The sequence below is a fragment of the Alosa sapidissima genome, chromosome 3, assembly GCF_018492685.1.
Source record: "Alosa sapidissima isolate fAloSap1 chromosome 3, fAloSap1.pri, whole genome shotgun sequence".
Classification (NCBI taxonomy): domain Eukaryota; kingdom Metazoa; phylum Chordata; class Actinopteri; order Clupeiformes; family Clupeidae; genus Alosa; species Alosa sapidissima.
Window position 1 is genome coordinate 17,370,159 of NC_055959.1, and position 23,084 is coordinate 17,393,242.

The 23,084-nt window shown below is 44.0% G+C and overlaps 1 protein-coding gene across 9 annotated transcripts; it reads right to left on the reverse strand.

Moving 5' to 3' along the window:
* LOC121704671 (mediator of RNA polymerase II transcription subunit 25-like) lies at positions 1-22,575 on the reverse strand. Of its 9 annotated transcripts, none has more exons than XM_042085088.1 (21): positions 22,329-22,575; positions 21,524-21,673; positions 21,385-21,430; positions 21,047-21,171; positions 20,547-20,645; positions 20,340-20,363; positions 20,066-20,186; positions 19,369-19,528; positions 15,722-15,855; positions 15,407-15,482; positions 14,651-14,946; positions 14,410-14,508; positions 13,314-13,396; positions 13,153-13,210; positions 10,762-10,869; positions 10,023-10,205; positions 8,986-9,096; positions 8,016-8,087; positions 6,766-6,930; positions 847-967; positions 1-432 (listed from the first exon to the last, which is right to left on the reverse strand). In XM_042085088.1, exons 2-21 carry the CDS (start codon positions 21,667-21,669, stop codon positions 326-328), a joined length of 2,334 nt encoding a protein of 777 aa, XP_041941022.1. In that variant the 5' UTR covers positions 21,670-21,673; positions 22,329-22,575; the 3' UTR covers positions 1-325. The 9 variants fall into 9 exon arrangements, with proteins under 9 accessions (XP_041941022.1, XP_041941021.1, XP_041941025.1 ...); XM_042085087.1 differs by having other exon boundaries at positions 847-970; positions 15,410-15,482; positions 22,329-22,574; XM_042085091.1 differs by having other exon boundaries at positions 847-970; positions 14,669-14,946; positions 22,329-22,574.
* Positions 22,576-23,084: the final 509 nt, after the last annotated feature.

A 23,084-nucleotide genomic window follows, 5' to 3' on the forward strand; every position in this document is an offset into this window, starting at 1 on the left:
TCTCGGTGGATTGACTTTATTAAACCTAGAGTTTACACCGTATATGGTCTGATGTGGAAAGTCATCGAAACACTGTGCACTGGCAGATGATATAATTTTGAAGATGACTAGTCGTTTTCATGATGGCTCTTAATGTCCCAAGCTCATCATTGAAGCAAGCACTATGAAACAGTACATGTGTGAGAGAAAGTATGCATCAGTCTTTTCCCATGAAGGGAGCAAAAACACATTGATTTGATTGATTTTTTTTTTTTAAAAGAAAAGGAAAGAAGAAAACTATATAAAAAAAGGCCTGATGGGCATTGAAGTCCATAATGTCTCTGCTTTAGATAAGGTCCATAAGAATCTCCTCATCCATGACACCAGACACTGGTGGTATGCCAGGACCTTGCGAGACAGGTCCACGAGGTCCTGCCGTCATCAACATCTGACCTGAGAAAAAGAAGTAAAAGAAGTGAGAACAAGTGTGTAGTAATATGTTTAAGAGTGTTATGCGTTTATATATGCTTAAACTGAAGCCAATGTGTCGAGTGAGACCTTGCCGACTGTCTCCTGAGATACCTTCAGACATTAGGTGAACGACTCTCAGATCAGTTCTCAGATCAGGCCCCCCATCCAGATCAGAGCACTTAATCTAGTGCTGGCTGAGCCCGGACTGAACTGAGCTGAACTGGCTCTGGACCTGATTCAGGATCTGTTTCTGGCACTCAGGGCTTTTTCACCACCAGGGCGCCCAAGAGGGGGTTAGGTTAGAGCTGGGAGAAGCAGGTGCTGATCCTAGGTGATAGCCTGCAAGCTGACTGCCTGTGTGTGTGTGTGTGCGTGTGTGAATTGTTCTAATTTTACCTGGGAGCTGCTGCCTCCACTGGGCCTGCATGGGAGCGCCCCCTCCTGGTGTGGGGTGGACCATCTGCTGGCCCAGGCCTGACAGCCCCGGGAGCATGCCCTGCATGTGACCCACTCCAGGCTGCTGTAGAGGGGAACACAGACAGAGAGAGACAGAGAGAGAGATTTGATTTTGAATTGCACTTTATTGTACAACAGTCTTAACAACTCAAGGTCACGTCAGTCACAGCTCAAAAAAAGTAAAATAACTGGGCCTTACACAAAAGCAGAACAAAATTTTTTTTTGCATATGTTTGTAGAAGTAATAATCAGTCAGCACACTAGATTTGACCAATCTTGAGAAAACATTTACAACATCAGCATCTAGATTGGTGACCATTTTGTTTCTCCTGCTTATGTAAATGGCCATTTTTGCTTGGCCCAAAAGGAAATTAATCAACTGACATTTTACTCTGTGTGACCGGGTATATTCAAAACCAAAAACAAATATTTGCAAAGAAAAAGCTTCATCAAAAACTTGAAAAAGGCCTTCTAAAACCCTAAACAAAGGTGACAACCTCAAACATTGCGAGAAACAGTGAAACACTGTCTCCCTCTGAAAGCAAAAAGGGCAGTCCTGACAAACCCCTGGGTTTATGATGGACACAAACACATTAATTGCAACAATACCATGGAGAACTCTCCACTGCAAATCACAGACTTGTTTCCTCAACGGTGGTTTATAGAGTGCCCTCCATTCAGGTTTTACAGTATCATCTAGACCCAGAACATTTCGCCAAGGAGTGTCAACTCTCGCATTCAATTTCTGTTTGTTTAGAACAATAACACACATTTTGTACAGAGGTTTACTACAAAAGTCATCCAAAACAATCTCTGTTCGTTCTTTATGCTCCAAAATAACCCCTGCACAGTCACCCCGTTTTGGCCTAACACATACATTGAGAAAAGGATCCTCCTGATCAGGAGGGTCTAACCCCAAACAGTACTGTTTTAGTCTTTCACATTCCTCAGCCGTAAGGAGTGCCTTCCACCTACCCAACAGTTTGTTGATGACACGTATGGACCTTATCCCTAGGCGCAATACTAGTTCCTCAGAACAAACCAGATCAGGCCCTGCAATGTCCACTAACTGTCTAATCTTGACAACACCAGAGTCACATAGTATCCTTGTCAGTGTGGGGTTCTCGCTCCCAGCGATGTCAAATCGGGAGCCATAAACCAAAGGCTCTTCCAGAAGCCAATGCAGTGACGTGTTAGTTCCAGTTCTTTGCATATTGAAAAAGTTCAGGATAGCAAACAGTCCTCTGTAAAAAGACGGCAATGCTGATACATTCAGTCTCTTAGTATCCGTCCCAAAAAGTGTTTTGTCCAATCCCAATCCTCCTGTTGTCCGAAGGATTACACTCGCCAAAGGCCTCCAAATCAGATCTTGTGGACCCGTAAGGTACCTTTGCAGAAACGCAAGACGGAAGGCTGCGGCTCTGCTAGACAACTGCACAAGCCCTTGCCCTCCCTCATCTTTAGGCAGGTACAGCATTCTCTGGGGTAGCCAGTGCAGATGGTCCCAAAAAAAATCAACTAATAGAGCTTGAATGGTAGCTAAAAAGTCTGTTGGAGGATCTCTACAGGCTAATCTGTGCCACAGAGAGGAAGCAGCAAGGTTATTGGCGATAAGAACACGCCCCCTGTAGGAAACGTGTGGAAGGATCCATTTCCACCTGTTTAATCGGCCCTTAATTTTCTCCAGAACCCCCTCCCAGTTTTTCCTCATAGTGTCCTGATCTCCCAAATAGACTCCTAGGTACTTAAGTCCACCCCTTTTCCATTCAAGGCCAGTAGGAAGCCTTAGCTGTACCCCTGACCAGTCCCCAAAAAGAAAAGCATCACTTTTGTTCCAATTTACCTTTGCAGATGAAATCAAACCAAAGGTGCCTATTATGTTGGTTAACATGTCAATGTCCTTTTGCTCACTGACCATCACAATTAAATCATCAGCATAGGCTGAAACCTTAAACACATCGTGACACAAAGGCACTGAAAACCCAGAGAGCTTAGCCCTCAGCTTATTTAACAGGGGTTCAATGGCTAATGCATACAGCATTCCAGATAGAGAACAACCTTGTCGTACACCCCTTTGAACTCTGAAGGGAGCGCACAAACCACCGTTGATCTTCAAGACACTTTCAATATTACAATACAGGGCCTGGATCATTGCTATAAAATTCCTACTAAAACCAAAGTGTGTCAGGACTTTCCACAGATAAGCATGCTCAACGCGATCAAAGGCCTTCTCTTGGTCTAAAGAGATGAGACCTGTTCTGAGACCAAGTAGATTGGAGACGTCTAAGACACCCTAGACTAGTTGGATATTATCAAAGATGGACCGCTCAGGTACACAGTATGTTTGATCTATGTGTATAACCTCTGCCATGACCTTCCCCAATCTAGTGGCCAAAACTTTAGAAAAAATCTTGTAATCTGTAGAGAGCAGAGCGACTGGACGCCAGTTCTTCAGCTCGTTCAGATCGCCCTTTTTTGGTAGTAAGGTGAGCACTGCTCTCTTACAAGATAGTGGTAACTCCCCCCTACCTAAACATTCAGTGAGCACCTCTTGAAAGTCCTCACCCAGAACTGGCCAAAAGGCCTTATAGAACTCAACAGACAAGCCGTCAATACCTGGTGCCCGCCCATTCTCCATAGCCATAAGGGCATTGTGAAGCTCCTCTAAGGATATATCTTCACCAAGCATCGTAACTGAATCCTCGCAAAGTGTGGGTGAATTCTGAAAAAAAAAAATCAGCCTCCACATCTGGGTGTTCATTGTGCTCATTTTTGTACAGATCAGCATAAAAGAGAACAGCTAGCTTCCGTATCTCAATCGTGTTAGTCACTAGGGTGCCAGACTGGGCCCGTAGAGCATGAATATATCTTTTTTGACCATTTTTCTTTTCAAGATTGAAAAAGAACTTGGAGGGAGCATCCATCTCTGAGATGTTTCTGAAACGTGATCTAATCAATGCGCCTTGAGCTTTGAGCCGTATTAGTTCAGATAATGCCACCTTCCTTGTGTTGTAAGCCTCAGTGTACTGCCCAGTACCAGATGTTCCCATCAGGTTCTGCATTTCAATTATGTCAACTTCAAGGTTCTTGAGGGACATGGTTATGCCTCTTGTGACATTGCAAGTGTAACCTTGGCAGAATTGTTTAATTTTCGTTTTTGTTATATCCCACCACTGAGACAGTGAGGAGTAAAGCTCCTTGTCTGCCTTGAGTATATTCCAGAGATAAATAAAACATTCTTTAAAATTGAAATCATCTAAAAGTGATGCATTGAAATGCCAGTATGCACTCTTGTGTTTAACATTACTTGCACTTATGTTACACATCACCATGCTGTGGTCAGAAAAACCAACAGGGTGAATGGTACAAGATCTAAATTTGTTCATATGATGTCTAAAAGTATAAAACCGGTCAAGCCTAGCTAATGACATCGTATTTCCCCTGTAGTGCGCCCAAGTGTACTGCCTCTCACTTTGGTGCAGGTTCCTCCAAATATCGCATAAGTTACTCTCAACTATCACCTCAATGAGATGGCTACGTGAAACCATGTGGGGTTCAGCATGATTCCGATCAAGTCTTGCCTCTGTGCAATTAAAATCGCCGCCTAGGATAAGGAGTTCATTATCACTACAGTTCTTCACTGAGGCATTCAACGGTTTAAGAAAAGCTACTCTATCTGTGGCGGAGGTCGGTGCGTAAACACACATGAAAACAAAAACGTCATTCTCAAACGTAGTGTGTACTTTTAAAAGCCTCCCCTTAATCACTTCTTCAATGCTGTATGACAGGGGAATAAAGCTGCATGAAAACAACAGTGCCACTCCAGCACTGTCAGACGTGTTATGGCTGAGAATAGTCAGCCCATTCCACTCTTGCCCAATCTGTAGCGTTATTGATATCACTATGTGTCTCTTGTAAAAACACAACATCTGTTGCCTTTTGCTGTAAAAGCTAATAAATTTGAGCTCTTTTTCTAAAGTCCCTTCCTCCGTTAATGTTAAGGGTAGTACTCCTAATATTGTTCATATAAAGAAGGAAAGAGACAGAGAAAAAACACGTGATGGAAGAGAAAGCCGCAGTTAATCCGCGAGTGCGTCGCTATTTTCTTTCTTAAGTTTACCAATAAGTTTCCGGAGACGGTGAAGTTCCCGGTCATCAAAGGCCCCTTCCTGTCTATGATGAGACATCGTTTATACACTGCATACTGTCAAGGAAATGATCCTCGACTCGACTTTTGTTTCGGCCAAGAAATTACTAATGTCGCTAGCACTGTACATCACCATCACATTATCGCTACCAGACCAGGAAAACCTGCTCGAATCGGTGGAATAGCCATCACTGTCCGACTCGGTATAGTTAGCATGTTCTTTCTGTTTAGCCTGTTTTTTTGTGCTGTGATCATCGCTACGGCTAGATTTCCTTTTGGGCATTTTAAAAACAGTTGTTTCGGCCTCCATGTCACTACCATCTGACACGCACGGAGCAGTTTTACGGGCTACTTTTAGTTTCGGGTCTGAAGTTAGTAAGTGCGTTAACCCACCTGAGGCGGACGTAGGCCTACCCGCAGCAGCAGACGCACCACCAGGCTCACTCCCACTCGGCAAAGACTCTAACTCATCAGCCTTTTCCTCAATAGTCACATCAGACACAGCTGAGGCAGTCGTTGGTGAAACCAATTCAAATGCAGACTTGGCTGCAGAGGATTTATCCTCTGTAACGATCGCCAGTGCAGGCGCAATCGCCGGGGTTTTTTCGGTGGTTTGATCCGACTCAGTCACAGCGGACTCCTCCACCATAAGCTCAGCCCTACCTAACACAGTAGTGGTGGATGTCCCCGCAAGCTCAGGCCTATCTGCCGTAGACACCGAGCTGCTAGGCTCGGGTTGGTTATCCCCGACTGTGGCAGACTCCTCCGCCACAGACCCACCTGTCGTAGGTTCGCCTCCTTCGGCACTGGCTGCTGCTGGCATTCGCCCTCCAGCATCCTCACTGTGAGATTTAGATGGGCACGCGCGAACAAGATGTCCTATCATCCCACAACCAAAACATTTCATGGCGGTATCAGATGTCACAAAAACTATATAATAGGACCCGTCAACGTTAAAACGGAAAGTCAAATTGAGCTCATCACCGCTGTCTAGGATCATGTAAACTTGTCTCCTAAAGGAGACAACATGCTTAAGTAATGGCGATTTGCAGCCAATTGGAATTTTCTTGTTTGGGTAAACTTGTTTCCCATAACGCAAAAGCTCAGTGCTAATTAATCGGTCGGAAAGAAACGGGGGAATATTCGAAATGACAATCTTAGTCGAGGGCAAACTCAGGGGTACAACAGGATTGAACGTGCCATTAAGCACAACACCACTTTGGACAATGTCATTTGCCTTGGCAATACTGTTTAGGAAAACAACAACAGCATTCTTCATTCGCGAAGCTGATACAATATTACCGTGATCCACAATTTCTCCAATGGCCAAACTACAAACCTCCACACTAACATCAGAGATCACCTTCACGCCGTGACGACGTGTCAAGGCCTCAAATTCCATTGTTACACCCCGACCAGCTGTAAGCCGGGTGCGGGGGTTCTGCTTCACTTCCAACCCCAAAACAGTCAACCACACTAAGTCCCAACAATGAGATAAAAAACAATGATACAACACATATAAGGACAAACAAAAGATAGAGTTTTAAAGATAGCCACAGACAGCGTTCAGTCGTACTCACACTCACAGCACTCACGCAATCCAAGCATGCACCAGAGAGAGAGAGAAGCAGAGAAAGAGAAGGAAAGATGATGAGATGAGGGAGAAGGTGGGATTTCAGTTTCTCTCAAACCCACTTCCCAAAAGTGCTTACCGGCTGTTGTTGGCTCAGGAGGAGGCTCCGAAGCTGTGGATTGGCTCCTGGGTTGGGGAGGCGGAGCATGGCGCCCGGCTGGGGTTGTCCCTGAGCCACCTGGTTGGGCGGGGCGCCGCTGACTGGGGGTTGCTGATTGGCTGTGGCCGCGGCTCGCATTGTCAGCTAAGAGAGGAATGGTGAGAGAGAGGGTGTCGGACAGAGGGAGAGTTTAGCCCCAAAAGAGTGGCATACGAGAAAGAGATAGCTGAAAAGGGCCAGCGCTGTGCAAGGCGGTGCATTAAACAGGCCTGATAAGCACACGAGGCGGGAGGACGAGAGTCCGACATGCAGCCTGAGAGGGACTGGGGGCAGGACTGGTGTTGAGACCAAGATAAGAGTGATTGCCAGGGTAAGCTGGTAGCCTCTCACTTGGTGTGTGTGTGTGTGTGAGGACGCATTAAAGTACAAAGCACTCCAAGCCTGGTTGTATATGTGCATGAGTATGTATGAGTGTGTATGTATTTATGTGTATGTGTGTGAATGTGCATATGTATGTTTCCTAACTTGTCGGAGTTACCACTGTGTATGCAATTTTTTTTTTATATATTCTTTGAGTGTATGTCTGCTCTCTGTATAATATATCCAGGAAAGGGCACTGGTCAGTAAACCTCAGATGGTATGGAAATCAATGAGTGGGAGAGAAAGTGAAAGAGACAAAATCTGTCATTGGATCATATTATTTATACCAACACGATTCCCTGTTGTAACAGCCTCTGTTAATGTAGCTGCATGTTAATGCACATTTTCATAAAAAGATACAGCTTAAATAAAATAATACTGTGTTTAGGACCAATTCTTCACAACAGCTAGTACAGTGTAGCTAAATCTCAACTCTAATTGGCAGCGATGGCAGTGTCAGCTAGTTTGAAGAAGACAATGTTATCCACAGCAAGAACACCACACACTAGTTGTTGCAGATGCACATCAGTTTATGTTCTCACAACAGTATTTCTGCTAAACTAGTACACATATGTTTTGGGCATGTGTCTGCTTTTATGGCTTTTTCGTTTGTGTATGTGTTTTTGTGTGTTATGTGTGTCCATGTGTCTATGTTTGTTTGTGTCTGAGTATGTACGCAGGTTCTGTGTGCGCATGCGAGTGTGTGTGCGAGGTTCTGTGTGCGCATACGAGTGTGTGTGTGTGTGTGTGTGTGTGTGTGTGTGTGTGTGTGTGTGCGCGTGTGTACATGCACACATGCTCTATCTCACCATGGTATTCTGTCTCTGCTGGTCCTCCATCATAGTGACCTGACTAACAGGCGGCATGCCCACCACCACAGACTTGGGTACGATACCGGAGGAGAGAGGAGGAGAAGAGAGGAGAAGAGAGGCAAGAGAGGCGAGAGGCATGGTGAGAGGAGGGGGAGGAGGAGAGAGGAGAAGAGAGGAGGAGAGAGGCGAGAGGCATGGTGAGAGGAGGGGGAGGAGGAGGAGAAGAGAGGAGAAGAGAGGCAAGAGAGGCGAGAGGCATGGTGAGAGGAGGGGGAGGAGGAGGAGAAGAGAGGAGAAGAGAGGCGAGAGGCATGGTGAGAGGAGGGGGAGGAGGAGGAGAAGAGAGGAGAAGAGAGGCAAGAGAGGCGAGAGGCATGGTGAGAGGAGGGGGAGGAGGAGGAGAAGAGAGGAGAAGAGAGGCGAGAGGCATGGTGAGAGGAGGGGGAGGAGGAGGAGAAGAGAGGAGGAGAGAGGCAAGAGAGGCGAGAGGCATGGTGAGAGGAGGGGGAGGAGGAGGAGGAGAAGAGAGGAGGAGAGGCGAGAGGCATGGTGAGAGGAGGGGGAGGAGGAGGAGGGGGAGGGGGAGGAGGAGGGGGGGGGTTAAGGAGTGGCAGGGAGAGAAGGAAAGAAGGGAAGAAAAAGAGGTGCAAAGTGAGGAGTTAACAAAAGGCATGCAAGTTCCATCCCAGGACAACAGGGGGAAAAAACAGCGGCTGATGAGACGTGAGGATCCAGTGAAGGGGTGTAGCACGCGGCAGAAGGGAGTGGAAGAACTTCAGAACGTGTGAGGGAAAAAAAACTGTGGAACTGTGGAGAACTCAAGAACGCTGGAGAATGCATGAGAGAACAGTGGAGACGTGCAGAACATGTAGGAAACAGGGAAACTGGCATGTGATCAGGTGTGTGTATGTACATGCATGTGTGTGTGTGTGTGTGTGTGTGTGTGTGTGTGTGTGTTGGGGGTTACCTGCTGTTGTACGTTGCCGTGGGCACCCTGGAGAGCACCAGGTGCACGGTTGAGGAAGTTCTGATTGGGCTGCACCTGGCCCTGCTGCATCTGTGCCGCTGGATTTAAACCCTGCCATAGAGAGGCTCAGTCAGTAACACAGGTGTGTGTGTGAGTGTGTTTAACCAATCCATATGCTGTGTGCACACATGCAAGAGTGAACAGGTTTATCTGAGAGCACAAACATATAAATAAGTATGTATTCATCTATACAGGTGTATCTATTTATATGTGAATTTAAATGAACACCAGTGTGTGAAGGAATGAGCACAGATGAGTATGTGTGTGTGTGTGTGTGTGTGTGTGTGTGTGTGTGTGTGTGGGCTGTCAGTTTACATTCAAAAATCGATTGCACAATTGATTGGACTCACAAACAAGCAGAAAAAGAAAAAAAAGAATTCCAAAAGTGCAGTAGGCATTGCAAAAGCTAAAAAGAAAATTTCCCACCAATTGTACGCATTGGAAACAGCCTATAGGCTAGTTTCAATTGTTTTGCTGGTGTTATGCCAAAAAATGGAGGACAACGGCAATCAACCTGTGTGACATGAGAGAGATGAGTGATAACCCCTAATAACTTGAGGAGTTAGATATGGAAGCACTTTGGGTTTTGGACTGTGGATCAAACTATGGAGAAGGAGAAAGTGGTATGCAAACTGTGCAATCGAGTTCTTACGTTGGCGAAATTTGTTTGACATTTCTAATCATAACACAGCCATGTTGAGGCCTGCAGTAATGTTTTCATTGATGTTATGGCAGTCCACTCTGCTTGTTGTTTTTCGAGAATGTTGCACTCCTGTTTGTCATTGTGCACGAAACTTCATGCCAATAAATCATCAGAAATATTGCTGGCTTGTGCGTCTTCAAGCGTCCACTTTACGTTTGTCCTAATGCCTGTTAGTTGCCTGTGGATTGGCCTATATTTTTTCACAAAAGTGACAGCCCTAGTGAGTGTGTCTGTGTGTGTGTGTGTGTGTGTGTGTGTGTGTGTATGTCCTCACCACTCTTTGCTGCTGTTGCTGCTGGTGGTTCTTGTGGTTAGTGATGACCTGGCGGATGCCATTGACGAAGCCACTCTGGTCGTTGGGGATGAGGCCCATGAAGATGCGCTTCTTAGAAGAGTAGAGCAGCATCAGGACCCGAACCTCACATGGAGCGCTGTGGGGGAAATGCACACAGCCCGCCTGCAGGCACACACACACAATCAAAGGTTATATTCACATTACCAGGCCAAACCTGAATTTTTTTGTTAATATGACACATATCTAATTTTTTCATAACGTCACATGAAATCAAACTTTTTCAATTCTAATTTGGGCCGCTGACGAAAATATTTCCAAGCTACCCATCACTGAAAATGTATTTAATTCATTGGCTTTATCTATGCTATAGTATTCCTTGATCAAGACTTGATATGTGCCATCTTCTGTATCAACAACATTTCACACAAGTGACATAATCTGAACCAGAGGACAAGGACATACATAGAGGCTATCAGAGTCAATCCTGTCAATCCTGATCCTTTATGCCATGTCCACTATGAAACTAACTTTGGTGACATACTTCCCCTGGTGGCACATTTAAGTCACTGCAGCAGTGTCCTGAAGTCACAGGAGTCCCTATCATGTGATCCCATTGTCCATCGAACTCGTCTTACGAGTAGTAAGTTGTCAAAAAAAAAAACGGAAGTTTCACAGTGGGTCTGTGAGTGTGTCATAAGAGTGCAACAGCTGTACTCACAAAGCCATTGACCATAATGCGATAGAGGCCTTTCAGTGACTCCACATCTTTGTTGGTGAACAGAAACTGCACCATACGTGAGTTTCTGAACAGTGGCCCCAGCGTTGTCTGTCAGAGAGAGAGAGAGAGAGAGAGAGAGAGAGAGAGAGAGAGAGAGAGAGTGAGTGAGTAAAAGACTGTATTGAGGCATGTGGCAAGGAAACATGGGAATCAGCCCCTGCAACAGTCATGGGAATCAGCCCCTGCAACACTCATGATCACTCCCTGGAACACTGTGCTGTAGTAATGCCCCAGAAACAGTGGCCTATTCTGTCAGATTCACAATGTTTACATCCAAAAAAATGCCACAATGCACTGCAAACTATTTCTCCAGCATGCAATGCAAAACAAATACAGGGCTGTAATTCGCTTGTTTACAAAAGCTGCTTGAGTTCCATCAAAGTCTACATCTGACAAAGCTGGCCAAAGTAAGACAAACAAACAAATAAATTGTAAACAATTATAAATTATAAATTATAAAAATGAATGTATAATGCAGTGTTTCTCAAACTTTTTCAGACGAAGGACCACTTAACCAATAAAAAAGAAATGCACGGACCACCTAGCTAAAAAAAAAAAAGATTAGACCTACTTCAACTCACTGAACCACCTTGCTTATTGTCTTTGCACTTTGCTTATTGTGTCAGTGGATTCATTTGATTTACACTACATAGACAGTGTTGCAGAACTGTTTGGATTTACATACAAGTTGGTTCAATATTGCAAACAACTCATTTATATTATATTTTACCACGTCTGCTCGCGGACCACTTGGGATAGTTTGCGGACCACCAGTGGTCCCCGGACCACACTTTGAGAAACACTGGTATAATGCATGTGCATCCATGTAATTAAGGTTGACTGTATTGTCCAACACAAACCCAGCATTTACTTGTTATAGTACTTTAGTCATTCATGTATGGCTGTTAAGGCTTTTATCATTATATATTCTTTATCGATATTTATTTATAGAGATAATTACTGCTTTTGACCTAACAGAATGAGTGAAGGGCTCTTGGTTAAAGGGACACCAGGCAACATTTTAGTGTTAATTAATCATCTTCGTAAGTCGGTATATGGTTAAATGACTCATTACAGGGCGAATGAAGACTCTCTCACCACACCCCTACTGTCTGTAGGAAGAATATCCCCCTTGCAAGTTCAGTGTATCGTACCCGCCGACCTTCAGTCTCACAAAGTCTCAGACAACGTGAGAAGCAGGATCAGTTTACATCCTGCATTCACAGCACAGAGGCAGGCTAACGAAACGCAAGCGATTGTTGCAAACGTGTGTATAATGGCTGAGCCAGCGAAGAAGCAGCGAAATCCCTTGACGGAAGATGCAAAGAAAAGGAAAAGAGCTTCAGACCGAGCGAGGGCTCGCACATGTATCGACACGTACAGACGCTAGGGGGAGTTTCGTAGAGAAAAAGCATCAGGCTTGTCTGGTGTCCCTTTATTAACAAATAATGGCTAGGTATGTATGGGCAGAAATGGTCCGCTTTAAAGCTGCAGTTGGCAAGATTTTTTTGATCATATTCACTGAAACCGACACTATGCTCCGACAGAACAACAATCCGTCAGACTTGCCAACTGCAGCTTTAACATCTAAGCTTCTACATAGTGAACTTGATTGATTTTTCTCTAAGGGAAAGACTGAGTGAGTAAGCAAGCGTAGGTGTACAGGTGTGGGTTTACATACACATTAAATTACATATTCTCAATAGTAATAACGAGCATGGAAACATCTTTATCATCTTTAAATCCAAGCTGCAAGTACATTATGAGCTCATTAGCTATGTAACTCAAATGCTTTTTTATCACCTCAAAAACATTGCAAATGCATAGCCTTTTCTCTCCCAGGCTGATACTGAGAGATTAGCGAAAAGCGAAAATCAAATAGCCTAGGCTACCTTGAATATCAAACGTGAATGCTATTTTACCGCAGTTCTTGCCCTCCTCCTGCAATGTATCCATGACAGTCACTGTAAGCTGCTTTTAGCACATGCACAAATGCATTCTCTTTCTCTTCTCACTGCAGCTTAGCATCGATTTAAACATTGCAACCACTCCACGATTCACCTACCAGCCAAACCATGAGGTGGTCCGTATGGATCAACTATGGTCCACTCCACCCCTAGTATTCATTATGCCATATTGGTCTCCATTTTGTTCATTTTTATCGTAAATAATCCCAGGCATTTCTGAACTGTTTTGCTGTGCTACTGTTAAACACCTTGTATTGCAGTTTAGCACTATAAATAAAATGTGACTGATTGACTTACACCCATTGATTGAATGGTTGATTTATTAGAGCCCTATTACATATTTATTGTTGATATCTTATTTTACCAGTAGCTGCTGTGGGATGAGCTGCATGATCAGCTTCTGTGGCCACTGGTCAGTGTTTCTGGGAGGAAAAAAACAACAGAAGACAGCAGGTCACCTTGGGCATTGGCTACCAAATATTTGTCACACTGGCATCAGACAAGAGCAGGTGGTGGTGTACTCACAGGTTTTCCCCCTGGTTGACTTGCACCTGGCAGGGCAGGGAGCGTGTGAGCTTAGTATTGGAGTCCATGGAGGCCTTCGGCTTCTACAGAGGATGTTAAAGCAGGGTGTCAAAAAGCATGAAGAAGTTAGCATTATAATACAAAGATGTGACCTCCGTCTCCACTGACCCTTGAGGTAGTTATGGACTTGTATGATTTATGCCTTAGTGGGGGGTTCCGGAACATGAGCAATCACCCTGGCAACAGCCCAGCACAGCATTCCACAGTGCAGGGCACAGCCTCCGGCAAAATAAACTGACCCTGTCCATCTCCTCCCCGTCATTGGCAGATTGATAATGGATCAATACCTGATTAATTGCCCTCCTCAAGAAAAATATGGGCACTGAATTTCTAATCTACATGCCTTCATGAAAGAAGCATCAGGCAAAAACAACATATAGTTGAATAGCATTTCCAAGTTATTGTTTCGCCATCATTTTTGAAACGGTGGACTGAAGAAAAGCTCCAACAGGAATTAAAGAAATGAAATGAATTAACCGAATTAATGTAAGAATTAGAATGAAACAAAACTGGTTCTCAAGAGTGAAAACGGAGCAGTTTAATAAATAATAAAAAAAAATACAATTAAAATGTTTGGGTTGGTGTTCAGCACACACAGCAGGTGTGGCCTGAGATGTCCTTGGGACTCTGCAACCCCAAATCAATGGATTCCCATGGCTCCTCCTGACATAAATCACTGGATAACCGCCTTAAGTCAATGAGCCAATCAGTTTTAGTGAACCTCTAACCCACGCCTCCTCTGAGAGCCAGGTCATATATCAGGAGGAACACACACAGAGACATCTTCCAACCAGCTTTTCCTTTCAAACTAATAATGCAGCTGGCAAGATTAATCAGACTCCAGTCAATCAAGGCCATTGACCCAGTTTTGAAAACAAATTAAGATGCAATTTCCCATGTCATAAACAGGATGAAAAAGTGTCAACTATGTAAAATAAAAGTGTACTTCAGAGGAACTGACAAGTGATGTCTATTTCAAGACTAAAAGGGTATTTTCATTGTTAATGTACAGTAAATCTACAGAAGAATCTCTCACCTCTTGCCACTCCAGCACCCCACTCCATGCAACAATCTTATTGGCTCCTTGCGCTTGGCCAATGGTGCTGGCGCCAACCTGAGCTGCAGCCACACCCGCCTGAACAAAAAAAGACACAGACGGATAGAGGGGGTGGGGTGGGCAGAAGGAAGAGATCACAGTGAGGATGAGAACATGGCGGATAAAGAGTGCTGGTTCTCTCTCAGAGGAAGGTGCGAGTGAGGAGCGCTGACACACTGACCATGCTCATGGCTCCTACCATGCCAGGCTGTGAGGAAGGAGGAGTCTGCTGATTGGGCCCCGGCTGCTGTTGGGGAACTGGCTGGGGCTGCTGATTGGGCACGGGCTGCCCAGGGGGTGGGACCTGCGGCTGTTGTTGTTGCGGAGGTGGGACCTGTTGCTGGGGCATCAGAGGCGTGGAGACGGTGGTGACCGTGGCCAAGCTGGGCTGGCTGGAGGGGGGCAGTTTGACTCCGCCCACTGAAGGAAGCGTGGGCTGATTGCCGAAGGGGGGAACCGTGTTCATCATCGCAGGGACTGCAGGATTACAACAATGCAGATTACAGATATGATTATGTCCGTTAAGTGTTTGAACTCCTTACATGGAGTATGGAGTTCACGCCTATGGTATGCTGGCTCTTATACTCATCTTCTTCCAACTTTTATTTTCTCTGCGCCACTGTGTTAAGGCACCATAGGTCCAGCATATTTAATATATAATGGGGGTGAAGCCTATCACCATCTATCACCCTATCATTTGCTTACTAAAGATATAGTACTTCAAAAAAGAGAGAGAAAACGTGTGAGCGAGCGAGAGAGAGACAGTAAAACAGAGATAAAGACAAAAACAAAGAGAGAGAGAGAGAGAGAGAGAGAGAGAGAGAGAGAGAGAGAGAGAGAGAGAGAGAGAGAGAGAGAGAGAGAGAGAGAGAGAGAGAGAGCGAGCGAGCGAGCGAGAGAGCGAGAGAGCGCGAGAGCGCGAGAGCGCGAGACTTACAACGGTTCTTCTGGTTATTGGCAGCCTCTACAGCCATGGCGGCTGCGGCGGCGGCAGCATTGAGTGAGGGAGGTGCCTGAGGGAGGGGCGATGGTGGGCACCAGAGGGGAGAGGATGATTAGCGGCACATTACACAAAATAATGGACACACACACCTCCCCACTTGAGCAAATTAAGCTATCCACAAAACAAGCTACATCGTTTGGCCCTCCTGCTTCAATCAATTAAGCCACTAACCCATTTAACACTCTAACCCAACTTCTCCACTTCTGCAGCTGCAATGCAATTCACAGATCTTATAGATCTCATAAGTACCTGGTATGGATGATTTGGGTTGATTTGTTGGGCAGCCTGGGAGGTTGCACCAATAGGAGGCTGATTTCCAGCCATAGGCTGAGGGGGTAAAACTGGCTTGAGGGATACGGCCCCAGCACTGCTTCCAGCAGCTACTAGAAAAGGTAAAGACAACATAAACAATTTCTGAGAATTAAAACCAACATGTGGCTATTAACCTGCTCAGTCAGTTTAATTGCTTAATTAAAGGCTTACAGCTTGATTTACATCGGATAAATATTGGAATGGAAATTCAGATAACAAACAATTACCCATGCTGATGCAAATCATAGACGGCGCAGTTTGATAATTCTTTGAGGGGGTTGTCATGCATGGTAATGAGAACCCCTGCAATGACTGCATCAAGGTCTACACATACATTCACACTAACAGCTTCGTTAGACTGGGAGAAGCTTTCTTACAGCTAACTAGCTAAATCAAGTTGACAACCTCTTCACCAAAGGCAATCTAGTATTGCATTTTAAAATTACCAACACATTGGGATCCAATACATAACTAAACATCAATTTGTAAAACTGTCTTTTTTTTCTTGATAGAATGTGGCCATGTGAAGGACAGCTTTGGGGCCATGAATACTAATTTGCTGAATTCGTCAAGCCCATTTCTGAATCACCCAAAACCCAGAAAGCAATCACAACCGCTTATCAGGCAAGGGGCAATGACAAACAGAGGAGCATGATTAGAAGCAATGTTGAACACAACCAATGGCTGATGGCAACAGTATTTAATACAGAAGTGTATCTTCCTTGGAATTGAGCAAACAACTGTATTTAAAACCTTTGGTTGAAAGAAAGCTGTATTGGCAATACTTCCATAAAGGTTTGGTAATTTCCCGGCTGGTTATGCCCCTTGAAAATCGGAAGTGAACAAAGGGTTCCCTCATTTTAGAATAGGTCTAGTTTCAGCCAGGCCAATATAAAATGTGTTTGAGCTGTAAACTAGATTATGACTGAACTGTGATGAAACACATCAATGCAAGTTTAAACACTGACAAAATTCACAGTTTTTTTTCCCCGATTTTAAAAAATCACATATCATTTAAAAAAAGATCCACAGTTAAAAGTACCCAAGGTCAATGCAATGAATTATGCAGTGGGTGGAATTAGGCTTAAACTCTAAGGGCTCTATCTTGCGCTATTGACTTTGTATACTCGCGCTGTTGTCTTTCCTATTTTGCAGTCAGCGCATATTGGAATTTTCCCTCCACAGGTACATGTGCGCCCACGGGGGCGTTTCAGCAAAAAGAGGGGGCGTGTTCCGGCGCAAAAGGTCCCGGTTGATATTTTGCAGTTTCAGAAAACAATTCCGCCACAGACCAGGAACCTCCTGGTCTAAAGTCAGTGGCGCAAATTCAGGTGCTATTTTAAGGGTGCATGGATGGCCACAGGCCTGCAGGAATTAATGCTATGCACACCGATCTACAGACACCCTGTGCACAGATGGAAACATTCAAACCCTTGATAATATTTGTCCGTTTCCCGGGTTTGTTCGTGCATTGGTCAACTAAAAATTTAGTAGCCTATATAGTACATCTACATGCAATATCTTTACAACAACAACGCCTAATTACGACCTATTAATTTGGACAACTTTATACAGCCCTATAAAGGCTAAAGTTACCTTTAGTTTTGTTCCAATTTACCGTTGTGTATGGCTTTAAACATTGTGTGCGCTTTAAAATCAGCCTATAAGCATTATTCCAGCCAGGGCTCCAGACTAACTTTTTGCACTGGTGCGCCTAACTTTTTTTCTTAGGTGCACCAGCACAAAAGTTAGGTGCACCCAAATTTTCAACCACATCGCATTTAACACCGCAGCAGGTTCACTTTTTTTCCTTAATTACTGTCCTATATAGGTTGTCCTATGACTTATGATTTACAATTCTACAAGAAAAGTAACTTAATGAAGTGTTGGTGCTTTAAGTGCTTCACTGAGCTGGAATTTAAACTTAAAACATCTCAAGATGAATTAAATAAAAATAACAGTGAGTAAATTAACAGTGCACGTCTTTTAAGGGCTTCAAACTGCACATCTCATGGCTCAATGTCTTACATACTATCCTTCATGATCTTTAGGCCTTGGCTAAACCAGCTCGCCATGCTAGCATCTTCCATAGAAATGTATTTGAGCACAATTCAAAGAGATGTTCCAAGTAGCCTGGGGGATTTTTATGTGATTTTGCAATGATGATTGCAATAATCATTTGACAGCCCCACAATGCAATTAACTTTTTAATTTTAGTATTTTTAAATGTTCAATAAGAACATCACTATGGTTAATGCAGTAATGAAATGGTAGGCCTATTATTATAGGCTATTGCAAATGACTTGCCATGCTCGATCTAAATGTGTCCATTCAATTCACCGTACACAATGACCACAGTTATACATGCAGCGATATTCGGTTTGCACCATTCTCTCTCCTGCTCAAACAAAAGTTATGCGTGCATTAAGTTGATGATAACGTGTTTACAAACTACTTTACATAAAATATTGTAAATAGCCTGTTGTCATGCAGTTAATGGGATACTGTGCAGAGTTGGAAAGTTAGGTCAACTTGGAAACTGTTTCTCGTTGAGTTGCCTGATGGTAAGGTACAGCCGTAGCTTACACCTGCAGGAGCGCTTGCTTGGGCGCCTGTGTTGCGCAATGCACTTTGCTCCTCTCATCTATACGACGCAGTTCCCATTTCTCCAAACCATACATAATTACAAGGACAAATATTGCTACACGAGGGAAATCAGTGTGGTGTCCGATGTGAAAAAATAGGTATAAATCTAGCGTACACATTTCCACGAATCACGGATGTGTTGATGACATAAATTAGGAAATATTAGAGGACTTAATGAGACGTGATGTTGAACTGCATGCCAATGCCACTTAACCCAAATTCCCCAGCAGCAGCACGGGAGAGGAGAGCTTATCTGACAGATCTGCATTGTCTATACTCTATAGTGAGGTACAAGGATACAAGGAAGTTTATTGTCACATGCATATAGTTACTGGGGGGGGGGGGGCCTTGGGCAGATCCACGGCTCAAGGGGCTAACCCAACTGCCAGGGGTCTTGGTGTGTGTGTTGGGGGGGATAACAGGGGAGATGGGATAGTGTGCTGTGTATGTGGGGAGAGGGCAGTGTGCTGTGGGGAGAGGGCAGTGTGCAGGTAGATTACATTGCAAAAATATCACCATGCATTCATAACCTCGTGATTCAGTGAGAGTGATCCCAAAACATCGGAAAGTGACATTTCTGTATTACATTTTGTCAAGAGGAAAAATCAATAGCAAACTGTTCCCAACTGACTATAGCACTGTGAACCGTTCCTGGCTGCGCCTGGCAATTCTGCCATCATAATAGCAATCCGCTATGGAACAAGCATGCCTGTTGTTAAAGGGAATGTGAGATGACGCTCCGATTGGTTTATTGCACGTCACGCCCAAACCACACCCATGAGTAATGTAGCTACTACAGACCACCCCATTTTAGATTTGCGTCGGGCGCAACAGTCATGATCCCGCCGGTAAAATAGAAACAGCGCCCAAGATCCGCTCACAAAGCAATTTGCGCTAAAGTGCAAGATAGAGTCCTAGGGCTCTCTGTGTGGTCTCACCTGGCAGCACTATGCCTCGCACCAGCACCATGTGGAAGGGGTCCTGGCAGTAATCAGGCAGTGACGACTCTGGAGGTCCGGTCACTGGTGACGCTCGCTCAAAGAGTGCCCTCAGCGCCGGAAGCTTCCGTGGTGCCACCACTGAGAAATGGATTCCTTTCTGTGGGGGGGTGGACAGACATGGTCAGAATAAAACTACCCTGCTTCCATCAACTATGTCTATGTCAGCCAGCTATGTCAACTTATCAACGTCTGTAAACCCTCTTTGGTAAAAGCAGTCAATAAGGTCTGTGGAGAGTCCACAATTAGAAAAATCAAAAACACTTAATTGAACACTTAAACACTTAAATGAAGGGGCATGCTATGTAATGAAGAAAAAGCCTCACGGAAACCCTCAAGTTCTTTCCCCCGGGTTTTCAAAAATGAATGTACATGAGTATATGACCTTATAAAGAAACACATTTAATCCATTTCTAATTTATTTGTTTTAAGAAAAGCACTTAAATGTTTAGGACAAATAAATGTATCTTGTTGGAAAGGGCATCCATCCCACCTTCTCTGGTGTCATGCATTCAGATTACCTCACCAAAGATCCAGACTTGTTGGTCTGGCAATCAATGTGAAAACTGTGTGTGTGTGTGTGTGTGTGTGTGTGTGTGTGTGTGTGTGTGTGTGTGTGTGTGGGGTCATAACTCACATCTCTGATGATCTGGACCAGGTTGTCAGCGGTGCAGCCAGTGTAGCTGACACTCTCCACAGCAGGCAACAAGTACGGCGGAGAATTACAGAGAAGCACACACACCTTATGGGTTGGCCCACTGAAAAAAACACACACATACGCAAGAGACACACACACACACACCCACAACATCAAAGTCCTTTATACATAAGTATTTATAAACCGTAAATACTGCTGAAAGTGAATATGAATATGTGTGATAGATGTCACTGTACATTAACTTCTTACGTACATGCCTAGCGGCTCCTTGTCCTTGCTGTGACCAGGTGGATGGTGTAAAAGAAATTGAAAGATGATAGTAGTGACTAAGTGGGAATGGGAGTGGGAGTGTGTGTATGAGAGAGTGTGTGTGTGTGTATATATATATATATATATATGTGTGTGTGTGTCTAGGACTACACAGAGTCCTGTGGATGTGTCGCCAACACAAGTAACTCACATCTGTTCTCTCATCTTCTTGAAGTCGTCAAAGAGCTGCAGGGCCACAGAGAGGCCCTCGGCGATGAGACTGCAGCTCTCCGCACCTCCACCCATGAACCTGCCACAGGGGGACACGGCAGCACTTATACCTCAACACATCCTACCAGAACGTTCTCCCACTGATGTCATGGGCCCTACTGTCAGCTCTCCACAGGGTGTGAAAAGACAGTCTCTGGGCACCTTCACAGCCTGTCAACCCAGTTAAATTCAGACCTCTCAGTATTGCTTGCTGACGCAGTACTGGGAATGCACTGAAACTGCATGGATTGGTGAATCTGATGAGCTGAGAGACATCATTACTATATTCTCTTGAACTAGTGCTCACCTGGCTTCCATCAAATTTTACCTAATGCACAATCAGCCATCAGTCAACTTCTTAAACTGCAATTTGGAAGAGTCAAAATTTAAACACCATAGCAGACATGTAGTGGACCCGTCCAGGAGAGTGTAAGTTCTTACTGAATGCTGTCGATCCAGGAGACAAACTCAAAGGCTGAGCTGGTGGGAGCATGACACTGGACGTAGGACTCCGGGGCACAGTCCACTGTATTGAACACCACAAGTCCATACTGTGTTCCACCATACTAGAAGAGAAATGTAGAAAATAGTCATGCATGTGCAACTGAGGAAAAAAAAACAAGCAAAGCTACAGATATGTTCAATTTCATAAAAAGAATCAAATAGAAAATAAGAAAGAATTGCCAGAGGAAGAGGAAGAAGAAATGTCAACATACAACATGATGTCTTGAGTGATCTTCTTGAATTACTGAAATAGTGTAGACAGAAAAAATACTTACATCCCCTCCAAAGTCTGTCTCAGCTGGTGGACCACCATTGAAATACCTGTAGTATAAAGACAATTTCAGTGAGTTTGAGGACAGCATGCCATTAACACCATGACAACAAAAAGCGTTGGGCTAGGGAAAGTATACTCACTCAATGGCAGGTAAGATATAATTCTTCCTCAGGGACTCAAAGTATGGTCCTAGATTCGCCGTTCCCTCTATTACAAAGACCACGTCGGCCACCTGGTTCGCACCGGGTTTGGAGGGGGGCTCCATGTGTGTAGAGCCCGCAACCATGCGTCTTTAAATGAAAAGGAACAAAGTTGTAATGTTGACGAAAGATTTCGAGTAAAGGTATAGTAAGTAATAGTAACAACACTACAACATTACACCTTACAACTGACGTTAGTAATATTAGCTTGGGTATATTATGGAATATGTATTGAAGTGCGAGGCTAAACCAAAAACATCGTTAACGTTACAATCAGCATTTTAAATTTAATTAAACTTTAATTTTAACTTAACTAACTTTCGCCATCCAGCTAACCATAAACATATCAACATTTTAACTTTTCCACCAGATATGAGTAGTCTCGGTAAACTAATTAATCCACAGATAAAATGTTTCACTCTATAACGTTACACAGTAAAACAGCTGTTTATCCTTTCCTAATAAAGTTAGCATATCTGACTAACATTAGCTAAATTGGCTAACATCAATTTGATAATAACCTAGCCAACGGGTTATCAATATTAAAATTGCATTACTAATACATTGCCCGTTAGTGGTATAGATATCCCCACGGGTCATAGTGTACCAATTAGTAAAATTATGTTCATAACAAACAATATATCATACTGCTTTTGGGAAAGCAACATTGCTATTTAGCCCATTCAATTGCCTAGCCAGCCAGGCTGGCTAGCTAGTTAGCTGGCAAGCCGCAAAGACTACTTACCTGGCGTTTATATTTCCGTGCTCAGTAAGAGAATAACGTAATAGTCTGTTTCTGAGGGGATGTTGGTGGTTAGAAAAGTTACACTCGCCAAGGCTTATTTTCGCTTAAATGCGTACATTTGAGAGTTAGGAAGTTACTAACTACATCGGCTTTCCTAAAATGCGTGTTGAATGGTGTTGACAAACAATCTGTAGCTTTCACTCTGCTATCGACACGTCATGCCTGCTGGAAAGATTGTTCAAGGTTGGTTAATCGAATAGTGATTGACTGAACACAAACACAGCTGGCGCTGGATGAGCTGACATCAGACTGTGAGAAGATGTTCAATCGTTACTTAAATGTAAACTTATTAAACAGCTTAAATGTATGACACTGCTTCAACTAGTATATTTGGCCAACAATTGAAAATATTTTACAGAAATGCGCAAGGGCCTAGGCTAATTTTAACGAGGCCTCAAACACTAACACGCCAAGCAAGTCTTGGAGTTCATATCAATGTGCAACAATCTTGTTAAACACTAGATGTCAGCAAAGTAGGCTAGACTAAATACATTTAAAAAATAGACATGGGACCATGAGCAAGGACATACAGTACTGTAGAAAAACTGAATTCCCCTTCTTTCCCAGCATACCAGAATGCAGAATGCCAGCTTTTCACTCATAGCTTTCTGAACAGGGTCAGAAAAGATGCTGTTGGTTTTTAGTTCATACCGTGGACTTATTGTGTATTATTTAACAGTAGGCCTGTATAATAAA